The sequence below is a fragment of the Bos javanicus genome, chromosome 3, assembly GCF_032452875.1.
Source record: "Bos javanicus breed banteng chromosome 3, ARS-OSU_banteng_1.0, whole genome shotgun sequence".
Taxonomy (NCBI): Eukaryota; Metazoa; Chordata; class Mammalia; order Artiodactyla; family Bovidae; genus Bos; species Bos javanicus.
This window is the reverse complement of record NC_083870.1, coordinates 27,657,533-27,679,383: the sequence shown is the minus strand read 5'-3', so window position 1 is coordinate 27,679,383 and position 21,851 is coordinate 27,657,533. Positions and strand designations below refer to the sequence as shown.

At 41.9% G+C, this 21,851-nt stretch overlaps 1 protein-coding gene across 5 annotated transcripts in view; it reads left to right on the top strand.

The window, feature by feature from the left end:
* Positions 1–4,283: 4,283 nt before the first annotated feature.
* Positions 4,284–21,851, top strand: part of SLC22A15 (solute carrier family 22 member 15) — a 105,470-nt gene continuing 87,902 nt past the window's right edge. For 2 of the 5 annotated variants that reach the window (XM_061410169.1, XM_061410176.1), the window contains exon 1: positions 4,285–5,194. In XM_061410169.1, coding sequence (XP_061266153.1) covers positions 5,108–5,194 — 87 coding nt within the window. In that variant the 5' untranslated portion in view covers positions 4,285–5,107. Of the gene's footprint in view, positions 5,195–21,851 lie in introns of all 5 variants that reach the window. The other 3 variants (XR_009735047.1, XM_061410153.1, XM_061410165.1) reach the window with 2 other exon arrangements.

The following is a 21,851-nucleotide window of genomic DNA, read 5'->3' as shown; positions in this document are numbered from 1 at the left end:
GTAGTCTTCTGGGACATCAAATTACCAAAGAAGCAAAAGGCATGACACAATGGTGAAGTATAACAAAAGAAAGAAGGTAATAATATCTGGATATATTTGCTTCAAGGCTTTCTGTAATTTACCAGATAAGTTACCTTTCTTCCTCACATCCCAACAAGTGTATATTTGATACACACAGTATTTTAAATATTATTTTAATTTTTTATTATTCAAAAAACCCCAGATGTTCATTACTTCTGAGTTATAAAAGGAAATACAGGTACTATATTAAATTAAGGTAGAAAAGAACTTGAGAAAAAGAAAAATGAGTAAAGAATGGTCAGATGGGGAAAATATGCTCTCAAAATGGAACTCTTTGCTAAGAGCCACAGATGCAATACCTTGAGCCTCAGGAGAGCCTTAATTAGGCCAGCTCTTCCTTCAGCGCATGCTCAGAAGCTCTGGCACAGACTGTAAATTAGGGCAAGGAAATCCAGCAGGGGCCTTGGTGGGTTAATGCGGGGGAAGGGCAGGATCTTAAAGGGGCAATGGCCATTTAAACGAGCAATGCCTCTTGGCCCCACCATTTGTCTGAGGCTTCTAGACCTATCACCTCCGTCCTACTCCACCTTCTGTTTTCCCTACCTCAGTTAATACTACTACCTCCATTTCCCCAGTTATTGACTTCAAAAACATAAGAATCATTGCTGATTCCTCTCTTACGAGTCTGCAAAATGAATGACTATCAATTTTTGCAGATTTTACCATAAGTTTGACTTCATTTCTCAATCACTATTATCACTGGGTCCTGCCTGGGCTTTACTGCATGTGTGTTAAATGGCTTCAGTCGTGTCTGACTGACTGTGACCCCACGGACTGTAGCCCACAAGGCTCCTCTGTCCGTGTGATTCTCCAGGCAAGACTACTGGAGTGGGTTGCCATGCCCTCCTCCAGGAGATCTTCCCAGTCCAGGAATCGATCCCACATCTCCTGTGTCTCCTGCATTGCAGGAAGATTCTTTACCGCTGAGCCACCAGGGAAGTCCCTGGGCCATTACTACAGTGTCTCCACTGGTGTTCTGTGCATTTTCCACTGCTGCCAAATCATCTTTTAAAAATCACACCACTCAACCTTAAAAAACACTTCAGTGGTGCCCATTGCCCATAGGAAAAGGTTAAATAAAGCTCTTTAGTACTGCATACCTGGTCTCTATCAACCCACAGATCTCATTTCTGACGCTCCCTAGATTGTATCTTCTGTCCTCACAATAACCAATTGCTTTTAGCATATATGTTCCAATATAATGTGAATTAACACTGAATATATAGAAAAGTTTCTGACTCATTTAAAATATATAAAATTTAATTAAGATGAAATAACCCAATTTTTAGTTAACAATTTAATTTAGCTATGTATCATAAATATTGATTTATAATTTTTCATTCCCACACATCATAATCTCAAAGGAAAATTTCAAAAGTTAAAAATATGACTCTTGTACCTACATAGAATGAACCCTTGTCAATGATTTTATTTTAATTGATGAAAGAACAGGTAGGATGGTAAAGCTGGTTCCAAGAGCATTTGAAAAACTGGTTATTTCTAGGGGGAAAAAAAGATTGCTAGGTTAGATATAAAACAAGTTAATGTTTTACTCCTTGGAAGAAAAGTTATGACCAACTTAGATAGCATATTGAAAAGCAGAGACATTAGTTTGCCAACAAAGGTCTGTTTAGTCAAGGCTATGGTTTTTCCAGTGATCATGTATGGATGTGAGAGTTGGACTGTGAAGAAAGCTGAGAGCCGAAGAATTGATGCTTTTGAACTATGGTGTTGGAGAAGATTCTTGAGAGTCCCTTGGACTGCAAGGAGATCTAACCAGTCCATTCTGAAGGAGATCACCCTGGGGATTTCTTTGGAGGGAATGATGCTAAAGCTGTAACTCCAATACTTTGGCCACCTCATGTGGAGAGTTGACTTACTGGAAAAGACTCTGATGCTGGGAGGGATTGGGGGCAGGAGGAGAAGGGGACGACAGAGGATAAGATGGCTGGATGGCATCACTAACTTGATGGATGTGAGTCTGAGTGAACTCCAGAAGTTGGTGATGGACAGGGAGGCCTGGTGTGCTGCGATTCATGGGGTCGCAAAGAGTTGGACACGACTGAGCGACTGAACTGAACTGAACTGGACTGAATGTTTTACAGGGCAATGAAATAATAATTATTATCTTTCCTATTAGACATAATTATTTACATCTCTACCAAACAAAAATCTACAAATTTACATGTAACTGCACAGTATCTTGGAGAAGGAAATGGCAACCCACTCCAGTATTCTTGCCTGGTAAATCCCATGGACAGAGGAGCCTGGTGGGCTACAGTCCATGGGGTTACATAGAGTCAAATTCATAGCAAATAGCCAGGTCAAATACAGGTAAATTTTCCTACTGAATTAAATAATTAAATAATTCTGGGGGTGGGCTTGTTGAATACTGCTTCATTACTACATTGAAAGGACATATAGTCCTCTTCTTGCTTTCTTATTATTTCTAAATGCAGGATAATTTTCCTTAACAATAGAAGGGTTTTTTTTTTTTTAATTTTAATTAAAACACAAACACTTCACATTAGTCTTCTTTATCAGTGTTTTGGCACCACAGTAGTCACTTATTGAGTCACCTAACAAAGTTTTCCAAAATATAACATTTTATGTCTCCTATGTTTTCTCAGATAAAGCATTCTTGGAATCTCGGGTAGTTTAAAAAGAGAATAGATATATTAAGTAACTATCAACATGGTAGAACAGTATTTCAGTTCTGTAGATGTTTAAATGTTGAGTAACTACTAAAATAATAACTGTGCAATCTGTAGCTCCCAAAAGTAGCAGAAAGAGAGAAGGATCATATAAAAACATCTTTAAGACTCCAATAGATGGCCAGGAAGTAAAAAGAAAGAAGATGGTAAACATAAAACAGGAAATAGTAGAAATGACTCCAAATATATCATTCACAATAAATATACATTGATTTAATTTACCTGTTAAAAGACCAAGATTACAAAATTGTATAAACAAACAAATTTAAAAAGCTCTCCTTTAATAAACATGTCTAGAATATAACAAAACTGAAAATATGAGATAAATAAAAGGATTACAAGGAAAATAACAACAAAAACCTGACACAGCAATATTAACACGAAACAAAACAAAACAAGACAAAAAGCATTAAAAGTAAAAGAGGTATTTTATCATGATTTAAGAGGAATGATTCATTGGTACTTTTACAAACTTTCACAAATAAAAAGACAACTTGATAAAAACTCAAAAATGATAATCTCTAGGTCACAAGAAAATTCAAATGATTTCCAAGATTTCAGATCATCTTCATACACAAAGCACTTAAATTAGTAATCAACAATAAAAAGATAGTTAAAAAAGAGCAACAACCTTTAATTGGAAACTAAAGAAATATGAACTAACAAATAGCTCATTGGTTAGAGAGGACATTACAATGTCATGGAATATTTAAAACTAAAGACAATGTAAGCACCACCCGACAAAGTTATGGGATAGAGCAAAGGAGCACCGAGAGAGAAATGCATAAGTCTTATGTGTAATTATTCCTATAAAAGGAAAATTGAAAGCAAAAAGCTAAACTTTCAAGCCACATAGGTAGTAAAAGAATTATAGACTAGCAAAAATAAGAAACAAAAATAATTCATATAACCCATAAAACAGAAAACAAAGACAAATTTTTAAAAAATCACAAAATAAAAACTGGTTCTTCAGAAAATAATACAGTAGACAAACTTCTAGCAAGACCCATAAGAAAAGGACAATAAAAAAGAGTAATAAAAAAACAAGGCATAAAAACAGCTAGAGCATAATTAAAAACCCTATGAAAACAAGATGAACAAGTTTATTCCAAAAACAATAGAAAAAGTGGATAAAACAGTAACACTTCTAGAATAAACTAAAAGTGATTCAAAAACAAAAGTTCAAAACATATGTGACAAAAATCTCTATGTATCTTTATCCATCTCTGTAATAAAGAGGCTCCCCCTGCAAAACAAGCCAAGCCTAGATGGCTTGAAGTTTTACCAAACACCTGCAACTCATTTTATTAGGCTACGATAATCTTCCAGCCAAACCTAGACAAGAACAGTAACAAGAAAATTATAGGCCTATGTCACTCTCTTTATGTGTAAAATTCTAGGTAAAGCATTGCTAGTCACCTTTTCTGTTCAATATCGTATTGGGTGGCATGGCCTGCAGAGTGGAATACTATGCAGTTGTTAAAACCAACCTAGGGAGGTGGAGAAATGAGGGGACTTAAACCAGGTGACCGGTGTCTCTAGGTCCTGCTGCATTTTTCTCCATTGCCAGCCTTTCAAACTGCTGTTTATCCTTCAAACATTTTAGCAGCCATCACGTCCTGTTCCACAAATTAACCTTTCATATTTTTTACTTCGTGCCTATTTACATAACCAAATGTATCTCACGCTTTTGCAAGAATTTGGTTACCTGTGGCCTGACCACATAGCAAGCAGGGAGCAGGAGGAAAGAAATGTTAAACAGCACTCTTCTCCGAAGGATCTAGAACCCATTTCCACTTTCTGTATTTAAACGATTTGTACAAAAGGACAAATTTTACCAGCGGGCACCGGGTCTCCCAACCGTCATTGCGCCCCACAGCCCCTGAAGCGGGGGGCGGGCAGGCCGTGGCTTAGACGAGGAGGCTGCCTTTCGCTTTATTTCTCCATCAGAGAGGATGCCTACACCGGAACCCACTTCCTCTTTTCTCTCATTTTAAGCCGCTTTAAGCTCCGTTTTAACCCACCCTCTCAGAAGGAAATCTTTAACAGAAAGCCTAGAGGCCCGGGGAACCCGGCATCCCGCCCCACACTCGCCAGCTCACGCGGCCCTCGGCCCCGCCCGCGCCAACGCGCCGCCCGCGCGCCCCGCCCTGCCCGCGCTCTCTCGCCGCTCCTCTCTGGCTGGGCCAGGCACCGGGCCGGCCGGGGAGGGCCACGCCGGGCCACGCCGGAGCGGGGGTAGCGGAGGGCGGGCCGGGGCCGCGGCCGGGCTCCAGCTGGGTGCGGGGCCGGGGCCGAACGCTCGGCCCGCCATGGAGGTGGAGGAGGCGTTCCAGGCGGTGGGCGAGATGGGCATCTACCAGATGTACCTGTGCTTCCTGCTGGCCGTGCTGCTGCAGGTGAGTCTCCCGCAGCTCCCACCGCTGCCTCTTCCTGGCCACCCAGCTTGGGGCGAGGCATACCGCCCCCCGCCCCCGCCCCGCGATTCCCCAAAGCCCGGCCCAGATGCCAAGGCTCTGCAAACCCCCAGGTGTGGCGAGCCTCCCCCGCCTCCACCTCCACCTCGCGCGAGGACGGCGTTGGGCTAGGCGCCACGCTTTGGCCTGCGCCAGGGAGAGCCAAGGTCGCTGGCCGGCCTGTCAAGCTTTGTCCCCGCCCAAGCCTCGGATCCTCGCCCCATAGGCGCCCTGCTCCCCTCACCTGGAGCAGGGAAGGAATGTGTGGAGAATGAATACTTAATCTGGCGAGCTGGTTAGTAAGAGATGCAAAATCCCCTTGTTAGCTGGAATACTCTGTGACTACGGAAAGGGAATTTCTAACCTGTGGCGCTGTCCCCTTGAAATCTTAAACAGAGAGGGCCCTGGTCACCCACTGACCAAAGGGCCCATCCGCTCTGGTGTCGACTTACTATCTTTTCCTTGACTTGAGGCGGCTTCCCTGGTGGCTCAGATGGTAAAGCGTCCGTCTGCAATGCAGGAGACCCGGGTTCGATCCCTGGGTTGGGAAGATTCCCTGGAAAAGGAAATGGCTAACCCACTCCAATGTTCCTGCCTGGAAAATCCCATGGACGGTAGAGCCTGGTAGGCTACTGTCCATGGGGTCACAAAGAGTCGGACGCGACTGAGCGACTTCACTCACTCCTGTTCCAGGGGCTTTCAATGCTTCAGGTTTCTTTCTGGTTTAAGTTCTGCTGGGTCATTCTGCCCAGAGCCACTTTGGGCTTGACACTATTTTAAGTCCATAGTACCATCTACAATGGGTGGTGTAAAAGGGAATCAGTTCTTCGTGGTACAGAATTCTCCCAAACTGCCTGCACACCCCATCCTAGAAATGTGAGTTCTGTATGCTCAAGGTCACTACAAATACACTTTGCCATGCAAAAGTTACTCTTCCTTTTCTTTTTTAAATGGCCCTTTTGACATTAATTACTACTTTTATTCCAGTGGCATTTTATTCATAGATCCTTTTTAGTATCTACTATGAGTTGGCCATTTTAGTTTTTCCTTTATTCAGCATATAGTGAGTGCCTACTGTGTGCTTAGCAGGGGCTGCGGTGTTTATAAACCGAAATCTCTTTCCTGTGAAGTTTGCATTCTTGTGGCCTTGGGGTGAAGCAGTGTGTGCTAAGTTGCTTCAGTCGCGTCCCAGTCTTTGCGACCCCCATGAACTGTAGCCCGCCAGACACCTCTGTCCATGAGATTTTCCTGGCAAGAATACTGGAGTGGGTTCCCATGCCCTCCTCCAGGGCATCTTCCCTACCCAGAGATTGAACCCTCTTCTTTCATGTCTCCCACAGAAGGCAGGAAGTTAAATAATTACAATTAACCTGTGATGGTTAATTGAATTAGTTATTCTGAGGTAAGGGACAGGGTGGTCATGGATATAAGTACCAGTCCACCAGTTGCTTAAACCTTGCATAAGTCAACTGCTCAGCAGGAAGATTGGGAGGGTTAGAGGTGAGGATTGACTACGTGATTCTCTTTTCCACTAAAAAGTTTGAAAGTTCAGTTGATTTCATCATCTGGCAGTAGAACCATCTAAATGATGCACTCATAGATTAGGTCAGTTCTTTCTCTAGCAAAACAAGTTCTCAGTTCACAAATATGCAATTTTCTGAAGTTCCTTTAAGTGTGTTGTTTTAGCTTTAAATGCAGTTTACTGTGGAGAAAAAGTGTTTGTGCTAAATCATAAAAGAGTATTTAATGCCAAAAACAGAATTGTAAGCATGATGCCTGATGGGTGCTTATTGGGTTGGCCAAAATGCTTGTTCAGGTTTTTCATAACATCTTACGGGAAAACCCAGTATAATATTTTCTCTTTGAGAAAATTCTTTTCCTATTCTAACCAAGAATTTCAGGAACATGAGTCCCTCTCTGAGTAACCTTACCTCCCCATCCCTGCACTCTACCTCCTGTGTCATTATCTTCTCACCTGACTGGCCAGGTATTCAATGACCTTGAATAACTTTGTCTTGAGTGGAGTGTGGCACTAAAAAGGCCACTATTCCTGTGTTCAGGACCTGTTAAATTTCCACCACTTACCTTTTTTGGGGGGATTCCCTGGTGGCTCAGACAGTAAAGAGTCTGCCTGCAATGCAGGAGACCTGGATTCGATCCCTGGGTCGAGAAGATCCCCTGGAGAAGGAAATAGCAACCCACTCCAGTATTCTTGCCTGGAAAAACCCATAGACAGAGGAGCCTTGCAGGCCACAGTCCATGGGGGTTGCAGAGTCAGACACAACTGAGCAGCTTCACTTTAACCTTTTTTTAATGGTTGACCCAGGTGGTTAGAGTTTAGTACCAGAGTGATCTAAGCCCATGACCGTTCATTGAACCCTACTTGTTATGTGGTCAGCATTCATCATAGAAGAACTAGCTCTTAGAGCATTAGGCATAAGTAACTGTTTATCTTGTGGGTATGGGCTGGGAAGGTACCCTGTAGCTGTGCTGATCCCAAAAGATATTAGATGCCCATCCAAGCAGAAGTGAATTATTCACAGCTGTTACCTGTTTGTGAGGACTTAACTACCCCATAGAGCTATATCATCCAAATGGTCCTAGGGTCACTCACAGCTATCCTGGATATGAGAGTGGAGCTCCCCAGAGCCCATTCTACCAAGTCTACTTGGTAGACTTGATGATTTGGGCTAGGGGAGCTGGCCTGCAGAGTGTGAGAACTGGAGAGCCCCATAACACAGTTGTAATGTGATGCTTTCATCATTCATGTGGGGGTCGCTTTCTCTACCAAAGGAAAAAGCCATTTTTAGAGTTGATTGGCTTTAATGGAAGGAGGTTGATGGCTTGTCTGCTTTTAAAACTGAAGCCCTTGTCTTCCCAGTGCTCAGCGAGGGTACAGACCAATGGTTTAGCAGCCCTGCCCGAGACGGGGAGTCCTGCACATTAAGACTGCACTTTGTGGACTGCCAGGGAGAGGGACTGTGGCGGAGGCGGGTGGGGACTGCCTCAGCAGGAGCCTTTTCTGTGTCTGTGGTTTGGTGATGACCAGCTTCATCCAAGAAACACCAAGCTAGAGGGACAAAGATGGAAACCTTACAGACCCTTTTGCATTTTCTTCTTTCTAGGATCATTAAAAAAAAAAAACAACTCCCTGTACTTCAAACACATCCAAGTTACAACTGAGAGGACAAAACCAAATTATAAGCCACATCTAAAGGTCTTTAGGTTAACTGTTTTCTTAGATTGTAGATACCATCATGTAACTCCTCAAACATTTTCTCAATATCCAATTTCCTTTGGCTAGGAGACCTACCTTCCCTTGCTTTGCAAACACAATCTTTGGAATCCCCATAGTGGTCAACTATCTGATACATAGAGAATAAATGTAGGTTTTGTAGAGTTCTTATCATCATGATGGGATCACATGCCCTGATAATAAGGATGCTTGGTTTTAGTGTCTCCTGCCTTGCAGATGGAATCTTTACCCTCTGAACCATCGGGGAAGCCCACATTTTCATTAGCAGAAATCTAGAGGAGAAAAATTGCCTTCTGTGAAACTAGTCATGTTATAAACAAGCAATAAGATTTCTAATTTTTTAGTTAGAAAAATTCTTACCCACCCCCGAAATATACATACCCTCCTTTGTGTACCCTCAGTCGTGTCCAACTCCTTGTGACCCCATAGACTGTAACCCGCCAGGCTCCTCTGTGCACGGGATTTTCCCGGCAAGAGTACTTGAGTGGGTTGCCGTTTCCTACTCCAGGAGATCTTCCCACCCCAAGCTGCGTCTCTTACATCTCCTGTATTGGCAGCTGGATTCTTTACCACTGTGCCATGTAGGAAGCCTTGCCCTCCTTTGGGCAGGAGGTAAATATTTGTAATATTAATATATGAATAATTCTATTTATTACCATTTCTATTTTCTAGTCGTGATTCAAAATTGATGCTGTCATCACTGTTTTGTGTTTGTGTTTGTGTGCGCTTATTTGCCAGACCGTTTGGAGGAAAGTTGGAATACAGATCTTTGCTTCTCGATCCCTTTGGACATAAAGTGGAAAAGGACCCTACTCCTTTGTTCCGAGTCAGAGATTTCAGCTCCCTCATTTTGCTCAGGATTATGAATCATAGGTTGTGGTATAATTTGCACAGAATTTAAAACACCCATTAATTAACAGGAACATGTAACCTGTAATAAGCCTTCATTTCACCTGCAGAATTGAGATGCTGCTGTGAACCTCAGCTTGAGATACAGTACTCTGGTGTTTCGGAGTGCATTATTTTTATATAAACTCTTAATAACCTCAACAATACTTTTCAGCTCCTAAAACTGCCAGTATTTTCATATTGTTCATGCAATAAATATCTTTTCATGGTGCTTTAGAAAGTGGAATGATAGAACAGATATTTTGCAGAAGAGGAAACTATAATAGTCAACACATAAAAAGATGTCTACCTTCAGTGGTCATCTGGGACAGGCATATTAAAATAACTATGAAATATGATTTCACACTTATTAGGTTAGCAAACATTTAATAATCTAACAATACAAGCGTGATGAAAATGAGAAGTAGAAAGTATCCCACTTAGAGAACAATTTGGCACTGTCTAGTAAAATTACAACCAGCGTTGGACTCCTTGGTGTATGTGTGATAATATCTCTTGAGCTTCTGCATAAGCAGATACGTGTAGGATGTTTATTACAGCACTATTTGTCATGATAAAAACTAGTAACCACCTAAATGATTGGTGGTTCAGAGGGTAGAGCATCTGCCTGCAATGCATGAGACCCGGCTTCAGTCCCTTGGTTGGGAAGATCCCCTGGAGAAGGAAATGGCAACCCAGTCCAGTATTCTTGCCTGAAGAATCCCATGGACGGAGGAGCCTGGTAGGCTACGGGGGTTGCAAAGAATTGGACACCACTGAACGACTTCACTTTCTTTCTTTTCTTTCTAAATGATTCCCCAAAAGGAACTGGATAATTAAAATGTAATATAAATTTGATAGAATAAAACAGTTAACATGAACACACTAGGTCTACACACGGCCACATGGATGAATCTATTAAAACACAATGTGAAATGAAAAAAAAACAGTGTGATATATACAATGTGAAACATACTCTCATAACAAATTTTTAAAAATTAGGAAACAATACTTACGTGGCTTATGAACGTATATGAACAATGTAGAAGTATAAACATGAAGTAGATTGACACACAATTCCTTCCCTCTTGGGAAGGAAGGGAGGGGATGTGAGAAGGGATGGATACAAAGGAGATTTCCTCTGTATCTGTAATATTGTGTTATTAGAATCTAAGACAAATATGATAAACTGCCACTAGTTTGTTGTGGTGGTGGGTTCATGAATCATTTTTATTTGTTCCACTTTTCTGTGTTAAAAATTTTTTTTAAAAATTAAAATGGTAAAAGAAGATCTGCATACCTTGGAGAGGATGCTACAATATGAGAATAACAATTCACTTTCATTGCTCTTCCTTTAACCCATTATGACTGTGAGTTGTGGTCATTTACTACTCAGGAGTGGGGCTTCCCCTGTGGCTCAGTGGTAAAAGAGTCTGCGTGCAGTGCAGGAGACCCGAGTTCGATCCCTGAGTCAGGAAGAACCTTTGGGGGAGGGCATGGCAACCCACTCCGGTATTCTTACCTAGAGAATCCCATGGACAGAGGAGCCTGGTGGGTTACAGTCCATAGGGTCACAACATAGTCTGATGTGACTAAAGCAACTGAGCAAAAAGTAAATACTCAGGAGGAAGAGTGGGTTTTGTTCGGGATGCTTTATTGAACTTTGTGTAGAACATTATCCCATATCATGGCTCCTACCTGCTAGTATTTATCTTTATGTCCCTTCTCCCCAGGAGATTCATAGGAAGACTGCCTTTCCATGAGGTGTCACGGAGGTGGATAGCTTATGGTTCTAACCTCTCAACCATAAGTGAGTGATACAGTCCACATCATAAGCCTTAGTGAAGACCTTATTGGACTGCAATCACTAAGACCGTCCCTTAGGCCCCAAGGAATTCTCACCACCACCTGGCGTTCAGCCATGATGAGAACCTGTGGCATTAGAGCTTTTGTCAGGACTCCTAAGACGTGGGACCATCTACCAGAGATCTCTGCTTGTCTGAGCCAGTTTTATGCCACACTTACCCTCAAATTTAGTTCTGTCTGCCTTGAGACAATGGCTGAGAGCTTGGATGATAATCTGGGGAGCTTTCCCTGGTGTTCCTTCCATCAGTTTAGGTGAATGGGTGCCCGTAGGTCAAGGAGACCATAGTTACTCTTGTCCCCAGTATGATCTCAGGAAAACTGTTGTCTACAAACAGACACTGCCCCCTGGTGTAAAGCAGAGGAAGCTGCAGATTATCAGACCCTCCTGTTTCCATTTGGGGAGGATATGGAGATACCGGGAGGCCTCCAAAAGGTGTGAAAGTGAAAGTCACTCAGTCGTGTGTCCGACTCTTTGCTACTCCATGGACTATACATTCCATGGCATTCTCCAGGCCAGAATACTGGAGTGGGCAGCCTTTCCCTTCTCCAGGGTATCTTCTCAATCCATGGATTGAACCCAGGTCTCCTGCATTACAGGAAGATTCTTTACCAGCTGAGACACAAGTGAAGCCCAAGAATACTGGAGTGGGTAGCCTGTCCCTTCTCCAGGGGAACTTCCCAAGGGAGCTCCTTAGAGCCTGGAGGGTCTCAAGAGCTAGGATGCGCCTTGGGAAGCAACTGACATCATTGTAGCACCCAAGCCCCCAGCAGCATGCTGGCCAGGGCTACTCGCAGCTGATTGATACACGCCATGAGAGAAGGTGTTACACTCTAAGACAGCACAGAAAAGCATTTAAAATATGAAGCCAGGCAACGTGACTATGACAGTATAAACACTAGACTTGAAGGCTGTGACACTGCTGAGAGGTGGCTGAGTCAACTCATGCCGTCGACCCCTCAGTTTTCTTTGTGCTCTTGGAAATGGCTGGATCGTGAAAGTTTAATTCATTTGTTTTGCAAGGTCAGAATCTCTTAAAGTTGCCCTGTGCCTATCAATTAGTTGGCATTGTGTTAGTGTTGACTTTGGGATTGTCAGAATACTGGCTTGATTCATCCCCACAGCTAGAGGCGGCTGCCTTAGAAGAAGGAGCCGTCAAATCCAAAGACACACACAGCTCAGAAATCTCCTTTCTCATTTCCTTGACCAAACACTTAAACAGAAACTAACGTCTGCACTAATGGGAATTGTATGGGGCTCAACAAATAGTATATGGTGGCTGTAGAAAAAAGAGAAAATATAGGATAAAAATTATCAGAACTTCTGCCACCCAGAAGTAAAATATGCTCACCCTTTGGCATACAGGTGAGCTTCCCAACTTTGTATTATATAAATATGTACATTTGTCTTTTGTGCAAAAGTTTTTATCTTGACCTGATTTTGTCTGTCAATAATATTGCAAATATCTTGCTGCACTCACAGATTAACAACTCCGTATTTTTTAATGGCTGCAGCATGGTGTCCCAATGTGTGGCCATATCATAATTTGCTTATTCAGTTCTCTTTTGTTGCAAATGTAGATTGGTTGGTTCCTCTTTTTCCGTATTCTGGAACTCATGACTTTTTGGTCATCCTTTGACTCAGGCCTTCACTTCTTCCAGTCAGTTTTATCACTCTTTTTAAGCCCAAATTTCTGATGTTTTGGTTCCTCTCATTTCCCCCAGATCTTCTTTGTCTCAGCTTGATGGATGAGATGGAGGTTACGAATGTAAACTTCATAAGCATCCTTTCCTTTAACTTCAGAATTAATTTTTTATTCTTGTCTATGTTTCTCCACAGTGTCCAAGAGGAAAACATACCTCTGCCTTCTTTTCAGGGATATCCTCTCACTTTTGTTCTTGATTCTATATTATTCTACATCAGCTCTTTTTTTTTTTTTTTTAGCATAGTATTATGTAGACTTTATTTTTTAGAGAAGTGTTCAGTGTCAGTCGCTCAGTCATGTCCGACTCTTTGCGACCCCATGAATCGCAGCACGCCAGGCCTCCCTGTCCATCACCAACTCCCGGAGTTCACTCAGACTCACGTCCATCAAGTCAGTGATGCCATCCAGTCATCTCATCCTCTGTCGTTCCCTGCTCCTCCTGCCCCCAATCCCTCCCAGCATCAGAGTCTTTTCCAATGAGTCAACTCTCCACATGAGGTGGCCAAAGTACTGGAGTTTCAGCTTTAGCATCATTCCTTCCAAAGAACACCCAGGACTGATCTCCTTTAGGATAGACTGGTTGGATCTCCTTGCAGTCCAAGGGACTCTCAAGAGTCTTCTCCAACACCACAGTTCAAAAGCATCAATTCTTCGGCACTCAGCTTTCTTCACAGTCCAACTCTCACATCCGTACATGACCACTGGAAAAACCATAGCCTTGACTAGATGGACCTTTGTTGGCAAAGTAATGAGAAGTGTTAGGTTCACAGCGAAGTTGAGCAGAAGGTACGAAGGTTTCCCCTGTATCTCCAGGCAAGAATACTGGAGTGGGTTGCCATAGCTATTGCCTTCTCTAGGGGCCTTCCCAACCCAGGGTTTGAACTCAGGTCTCTTGCACTGCGGGCAGATTCTTTACAGTCTGAGCCACAGGGGAAGACCTGAACATATACAGCCTTCTCCATTGTCAACATCCCCCATCAGAATGGTACATTTGTTACAACTGATGAAACTAAGCTGACACATCGTCACCCAGTGTCTCCAGTTTACATTAGGGTTCCCTCTTGGTGTTGTACATTCTATGAGCTTGGACAAATTTATAATGACAAGTATCTACTATTATAGTATCATATTTAGTCTTTCTACTGCCTTAAAAATCCTTTGCACTCTGCCTTCCATTTCTCCTTCCTAAGCCCTGGCAACCACCACATCATTTATTTCTGATCTTCCAGCTTTCCGCATTCTCTGACATCCCAAGGAATGGACTGCATGGTAGATTTAGGTGGTATATGGAAATGTTATTAAATAGCATTAACGCATAACATAAGAGGGGTACTTCCTTTTGAATCCTTGAATCCTTTTGTTTATTTAAGAAAAAAGTGCTAGCACTTCTCAAAACATTAGCAAATACCTCTTTTAACAAAGGGACTGAACCAGAATTAAGGAAGGTTCAGACTTTGTATAAAAACATTACCTAGTTAGGACTGAACAATATTATTCTGTTTTTATTGCATTTATTATTCATTTATTATTTATCATTCATTTATCATTGCAATTATTATTTCTTTTTTTTTTTTTGGCCATACCACGTGGCTTGCAGGATCTCAGTCTCCCATCGAATATTGAACCCAGGCCACAGCAGTAAAAGCCTAGGATCTTAGCCACTAGGCAACCTGGGAACTCCCCTATTACTCATTTTTTTAAAAAAAACTTTCAAAAATTATGAAACATTTCAAATGGAATACAGAGAATAATATCACAAACACATGTATACTTACTTCCAGGTTTAATAAATGCCTGTATTTTGCCATGTTTGTCTAAGGTTGTGTTGGTCATAGTTCAACCAGAGAAAGAGGAAACAGAACTCCTAGATAGAGATATATGTTTGTATATGTGTGTGTATCTGTGTTGTATATATGTATACGATTATATATGTGTCAGTGAATAATTTGTTCTGAGGATTTGACCTTATACCATTGTGGGAGCTGATTTGGCAGTCTCTGTAAGGCTGTTGTCTCGGTGTTTGAAGCTGGAGCTTGACGTCTGCAGGGAAGGCAGCCTGGAGCCCATCAGAATTGATTGGAATCAGTGTCATTCTCACCGCCTGCAACCTTGATGAAGCAAATGGTATCATGGAGCTAAACACACGTCTGGCCCAGGAATCAGAGCAGCTGAAGGAGGGTCCAGGGGAGTATAGATCAGAAGCAGGTCCAAACGAGGCAGTGGCTGTGAGGAGCAAAAGCACTGACCCCAACCTTCTGAGCATGCTCCCTTGCTTTCACCCCTCCCGGCCAAAACTTGCCCCAAAATATCTCTTGTGTCCTACCTTAAATAAAAATACTCCAGCTAACACTTACATTGTAACAGGGTGTTTATAGTTACATCTGGATGATTATATTTGTATTGATACACAATTTTATTTCTCTGTAAGTTCACTTAAGTTAAAAAAATTTGAGTCAGTTTAAAAGCAGACCATTAAGTAAATAATAAAAAACAGAAATGGGCATGCAGCACTCTTGCAGCTGGGGTTACTCAGGTGACTGAGTTTGGCAAAAGCTGAGCCTGCCCTGTACTACTTCTTCAAAGAACACTAAGAATGTGTTCTTTATTTTCCTGGCTCTGACTGTACTTCTTTGGCTTAAGAATTCTTTCCCTGATTTTTAAAAAATAATTTTAATTTTAATTTTGGCTGTGCTGGGTCTTCACTGCTGCTCGGGCTCTTCTCTGGTTTCGGCACGTGGGCTCATTAGTTGTGGCTCCCCGGCTCTAGAGCACAGGCTCAGTAGTTGGGGCACTTGGTCTTAGCTGCTCTGAGGCATGTGGATCTTCTGGGATCAAGGATAGAACCTATGTCTCCTGCATTGGCAGGTGGATTCTCTGCCCCTGAGCCACCAGGGAATCCCCTTTCCTTGAGTTTTGTTTTGACTAAACCCCTCCCAGTCTTTCCCTGCCTAGCCCAGATGTCACAGTTGCAACCTTTCTCTTATTCCCTGAGTTAGAATTCACATCTGCTTTTTTTATGCTCTCATTAATTTCATTTCTACTCTGGCTAATAGAGCATTTGTTAAATGTGCCTTGTATTTATATTTTGGGGCATATTTGTTGCCCTTACCTGAATGTATGTGCTCAGAAGAAAACAACTGTTTCTTATTCATCATTGTGATCACCCGAGGCTCATGATACACTGTGTTGTGAAGTGTTGGTGCTCACTAAAATTTTTTTAAAAAGTAAACTACAGTAACAGAAGGCAGGTGGTCAGGTGGTGGCATTTCCATTTAATTTGGGAGATTGAGAGTGAAGCAGATGCATATCAAATATGTGTCCAAAATCTTAATTACTGGCTGGTCCCAAAATTACTGGTTTTTAACCCATTGTCATTTTCTGTGCCACATTATGCAAGGAATTCATTAACAAAATGTATCTTAGACTGTTAGACACACAGTAGTGTGTTGGTTTTCTTAAAAGGATATAGAAATACAAGTCAGGGTTTCTTCTCTTCAGAAGATAATCAATCATTAGCAAAGGAAAATGTAATTCTATCTATACTGTTAAATAATGATGCAAAATAATATTTTCCCAGTAAATAATGGAGAAGGCAATGGCAACCCACTCCAGTACTCTTGACTGGAAAATCCCATGGACAGAGGAGCCTGGTAGGCTGCAGTCCATGGGGTCGCACAGAGTCGGACATGACTGAGTGACTTCACTTTCACTTTTCACTTTAATGCTTTGGAGAAGAAAATGGCAACCCACTCTAGTGTTCTTGCCTGGAGAATCCCAGGGACGGGGGAGCGTGGTAGGCTGCTGTCTATGGGGTCACACAGAGTCAGACACGACTGAAGTGACTTAGCAGCAGCAGTAAGTAATAGAACCATTGAATGCTTTAGACATTAAAAAAGGAGGAGACATATATATACCTGTGGCTAATTCATGTTGATGTTTGGCAGAAAACAACACAATTCTGTAAAGCAATTATCCTTCAATTAAAAAATAAATTAATTAAAAAAGAGACATCACCGTGGTCCAGAGTGATTTGTTGAAACTTCAGAAGAAGAACTGAGCTCAAGCTAAACTTTGAAGGTTGGGTTTAGAGAGAAGCGGGAAGGTCATTTCAGGTGGGAAGACATAGCATTGGAGAAAGTATAGAAGAGGGCATACCCTAGACCCTTGCTACACAAGGTGTGGCCCAAGCCATCAACACTGACACCACCAGATCTTGTTAGAAAAACAGAATCTCAGGTCCCATCCCAGCCTACAGAATCAGTCTCTGCAAGGTAGAGTTTGGGAGGCTCTGATAGGTGCTATTTGGATGGAGCTGTAAGATTTACTCTACATTGTTGGCTAAAGAAATATCCCCTTTGACCTTCAGAATAGGCTAGCTAGATATGAATGAATTAGATAAAGATGTACTGCCAGTGTCCAGTCTTACTAGAAGGAAACATGAAGTTTAGAAAAGTTTTGATTTGCTGGAAATTTACTAGAGCTGCAGTTCAGACTCAGGTGTACAGATTGCATATGCTTTTCACAGCACACCGTGAAAAGTCCTGTTTGGGGAATTCAACAGGCTAGTTCAGAAAGCTTGAATGTGGATAAGGTAGCAATTGTGCCAAGTGGTGGAGATTTGGATGCTAGGACATCTAGTATTTATCCATTAATATGATTTAACCAGAAGAGTTTCATGAGGACTGCATCGAGGAGACTGCTCTGGTGGCATTATGTAGATAAGAGTCAGGGAAGAAATGGGACTTAGAGACACCAGTTATTTAGAGCATAATTAAAATTTTTAAACACAAAAAATAGTGTCAATGGGACTTCCCTAGTGGTGTAGTGGTTGAGAATCTGCCTGCTAATGTAGGGGACACAGGTTCAACCCCTGGCCTGGGAGGACCCCATATTCCTCAGGGTAAACCGGCCCACCACAACTACTGAGCCCATGCTCTAGAGCCCACACTCTGCAACAAGAGAAGCCCCGGTAATGAGAAGTGCACATGCAGCAATGAAGACCCAGTGCTGCCAAAAAGTAAAATAAATAAAAATAATAAAAAAATAGTATCAGGAAATTCCCTGGTGGTCCATTGTTTATGACTCTGTGCTTCCGTTTTGATCCTTGGTTGGGGAACTAAGATCCCACAAAGCTGTGTGGTGTGACCAAAAAAAATATCAGTAATCACCCCACAGATATTTATTGAACACCTACTTTGTGCTGGGCCATGGGCATTTAGTGCTGCCTTCATGATGTGGTCATGCTCAAATAATGCTTTCGGTTGAGTCAATTAGATAACTGAGTACTAAGTGCGTAAAATATTAACAGTGATGACCATCATGAAGTCACCTTGTTTCCCCTCTCCCAACCTTTTCTCTGAAAAAAGTTCTGGCCCCAAAGTTAGGTGGCTCCCAGTCGCATCCTGGTTTTGCCATTAGTATGTTACATAATTGCCCTGTGGCTCATCTTTCCTACTTACAACATAAACATCACATTTACCATGACATCACAGCACAAGATATTGTGATGAGATAATTTATGGGAGACATTTTTCATTTCCTGAGCATGATAAAAGCTTATGCTGTTAGTATAAAATTACTTCTAAAACGTTCACTTTTTGAAACTTTTAAAATTTCAATCCCCCAGTGCATCTTAGTCACTTTCTAATTATAATTATACTGAGAGGGAAACAACAATCCCGCCATCTGTGGCACTTGTTTTCCTTCCCTGGAGGTAGTATGAGTGAGGATAATGATTTATTTGAGATGTTGTTAGTCCCACTCCGAAGGAGAGTGGATGGTGGTTTTTCATCGTGGCTTTAAGGCCCATCTGCAGATGGGTGTGATTCTCTAGACAAGGCTATATGGTGAATGTGCACAGTGTCACGGCAGAGGGAAGACAGGAAAGTGTTTGTCCTTGGTGGAAGAAGCAGGATGAGCGCTCTGGGACGCTGTCACAGCTGAAGAAGGCAAACCGAGGAAAACCACTCTGTGTTCTTGTGTAGGTGGCACATCCCTCTGACTAGCTAAGGGCTAAACCATCTTTGACTTCTAGCACCATGTGTGCCATGTCTGTGGCTCTGGTGTAAAGGACCTAACAGTAATCTGTATGCAAAGTTTAAGCATCTCCACTTTTACCTAATCCCTGTATCCCTATCACCTTTCGTAGTTAGCATGCGTCATGCAGTATCATAGTTACCAGGCTACTCGGTCTCTTTTATCTCTAGCAAAGCCAGGTGACCATCTGTGTCAAAGACAGAAAGGCTGATACCGTGTTATATGTAAGTATAGTGCAGTGAAGCAAATGATGTGGGTTCCAAGAAGGGTCTAGATGGATCTTCAGGGGGTGAGCAGAAGCAGGAGGGGCTTCCGGAGGAACTGGAGGGAAGACAAGGAGGTGGGGTGCAGGAGGTGGCACTGAGGGAAGAGCTGCAGGCTTCGACCCCTCTGGTGACAAAGCCGCGGCCCTGTGTGTTCCCTGAGGTGTATGTGTGCGCATGGGGGTAATGAGAACATTGCGGAGTGGTGGAAGGAGGGCAGAGAAAGTGAGAAAGGAGGAAGATTTAATCAACCTGCAGAATGATAAGAATGATACAGATAATACCAATTAGCTAGGTTTTACTGCTCCCTGTGTTATATTCCTGTGTTATGTATCAGCTCCACCTCTTTTGTATTTTAACTCTTTTCTACACATTGTAGTTTCTTCCAGGAATCATAGCCTCCACAGTGAAATATGCCTCAGATTAGAGGATCCTTTGGAGGATTTCCTCCTTTACCTAGAACATTACTTATCCTAGAATAATCCAGATAAAAATAAGATGCATTAATATATTTTCAATAAGCACTTAGAATGGCGCCTTTTATATAGTTAGAGAAGTGCTTGCTGCTATTATTGGTATTCCCATTCTGGTCATTCATTCATCCATTGACTTGTTGAATATGTGATATCATCTATTTGGGCCCTTATTTTTTTGCGTCAGGAGCCTAAAGGTGAATCTGATGTAGATCCTGCCCTCAGAGAGTATATTTCAATAGAAAAAACTAAAGCAAGCAAATACATAAATGTATAGTGCAGTGAAGAAAATGATATGGGTTCTAAGAAAGGTCTCAGTCGAGTTTTCAGAGTGAGTGGAAGCAGGGGAAGGCTTCTGGGGGGTTGGAGGGAAGGTGGTGGTAGGTGGGGTGAAGGAGGGGTATCTGAGTTACATCTCAGAGGTGGGGAAAGAGTCAGACATTGACAGCAGGAGAAAGGGCTTTCCAGGAAAAGTCAGTGGTACAAACCAAAGCAGAAAAGAGCATATTTAGAGAGAAAATACCATTAGTTAGCTTTGCTGGATTGCAGGCTGTGCATTTACCAGAACATGTGTTCTGCCTCATCTCCTGAGTTCCCTTTGCTGTATTTTTTTCATTTCTTTACCCATGAATTAAGTTTCAGCAGGTTGTAATCAGGAAGGGCAGTTACTAAAATGGGTGCAAGTGGCTTTGTAATTATAGCTGCTGCTAAATGCTGCTCTTGCAATTATTAAGGTTTTCATTTTTGTAAGCTGATTGCCTCCTGTTCTGAAAACTTCCTTAATAATATGCAAATAGGGGCCAAGAAGCAATATAAGTCTAGAAACATGTTTTCCTTTGCATTTTACAGTAAATCACACACACAGACTGACCTGTGGCGACTTTGTGCATCTCCAGAGGCCCATAGTCATTGGACTCACATAGGTTGGGACTGCTTACATCCTTGCAGCCTTGGCAGACAGGGGAAAAATCACATCTTGGGTTTTAGCTTTCTGTTATGACATACACAATGTCATGATTTCTTTTCTCTTTCCTTGACAGTAATTTCATCATCTACTTGTGATAAATTACTCTGCCTTTGGCGCTTCAGCTTATCCACTTAACAGCTGAATATGCCCCTCCAGAATGGTGTGGAAGGAGCTGGGAGTTCCCTGGCAGTGGAGATAAATCTGTGAGCAAGTCTCTCCACCTTTTTATGCCTCAGTCAACTCATCCATCCAGTTAGGTGTTACTAGGTACTATACAGAAATCATATACTTTGTGTTTTTTAAACACTTAATCTGTTTAAAGGTATTTTTAGACTTTAAGTTCTAAGTTAATAGTGATAATTTTTTAGCTTAAATTTTTTATAAGTACTGTTAATTTCTTAGAGTAAGATTGTTTCACAATGGAACAAACTTCCTGTATTTTCCTAATAAAATTTAAACTTGAAACAATCATCACAAGAGTAACATAAAATGGATCTATAGTAAGTCAGGTAGAGAAGGAGAAATATAAGACAATCTTTATAAGCAGAATCTGAAAAGAAATGATACAAATGAGCTTATTTACAAAACAGAAACAGAGAGAATGAACTTACGGTGGCGGGGGGAAGGATTGGGGGAAGGAATAGTTAGGGACTTCAGGATGGACATGTACACGCTGTTATATTTAAAATGGGTAACTGACAAGGTCCTACTATGGGGCACAGGAACTCTGCTCCATGTTATGTGGCCTCCTGGATAGGGGGGAAGTTTCGGGGAGAATGGATAGATGAATGTGTGTGACTAAGTCCCATCCCTGTCCACCTGAAACTATTACAACACTGTTAATCAGTTATACTCCAATATAAAATAAAAAGTTGTTAAATGGAAAAAAAAAATTAAAATGGATCTATAGCATAAAAAGGTTGCACAGGGCTCAACAGCTTACAAACCCAGTATGGCTTTGTGAATAGCCATAAAGCCCAAAACATTCAGTGACAAATGTCATATATGCTCAATAAATAATCACTGATTGAATGAATGAGATATTTTTTCTTTAGAGGGAAGTTCCGTTTAGATTAAACAACAATTACAGCTAAAAGCCTGGGTGAGCACCTAGGATTTTGAGTTGTTCACATCTTGCAGGTTGTATA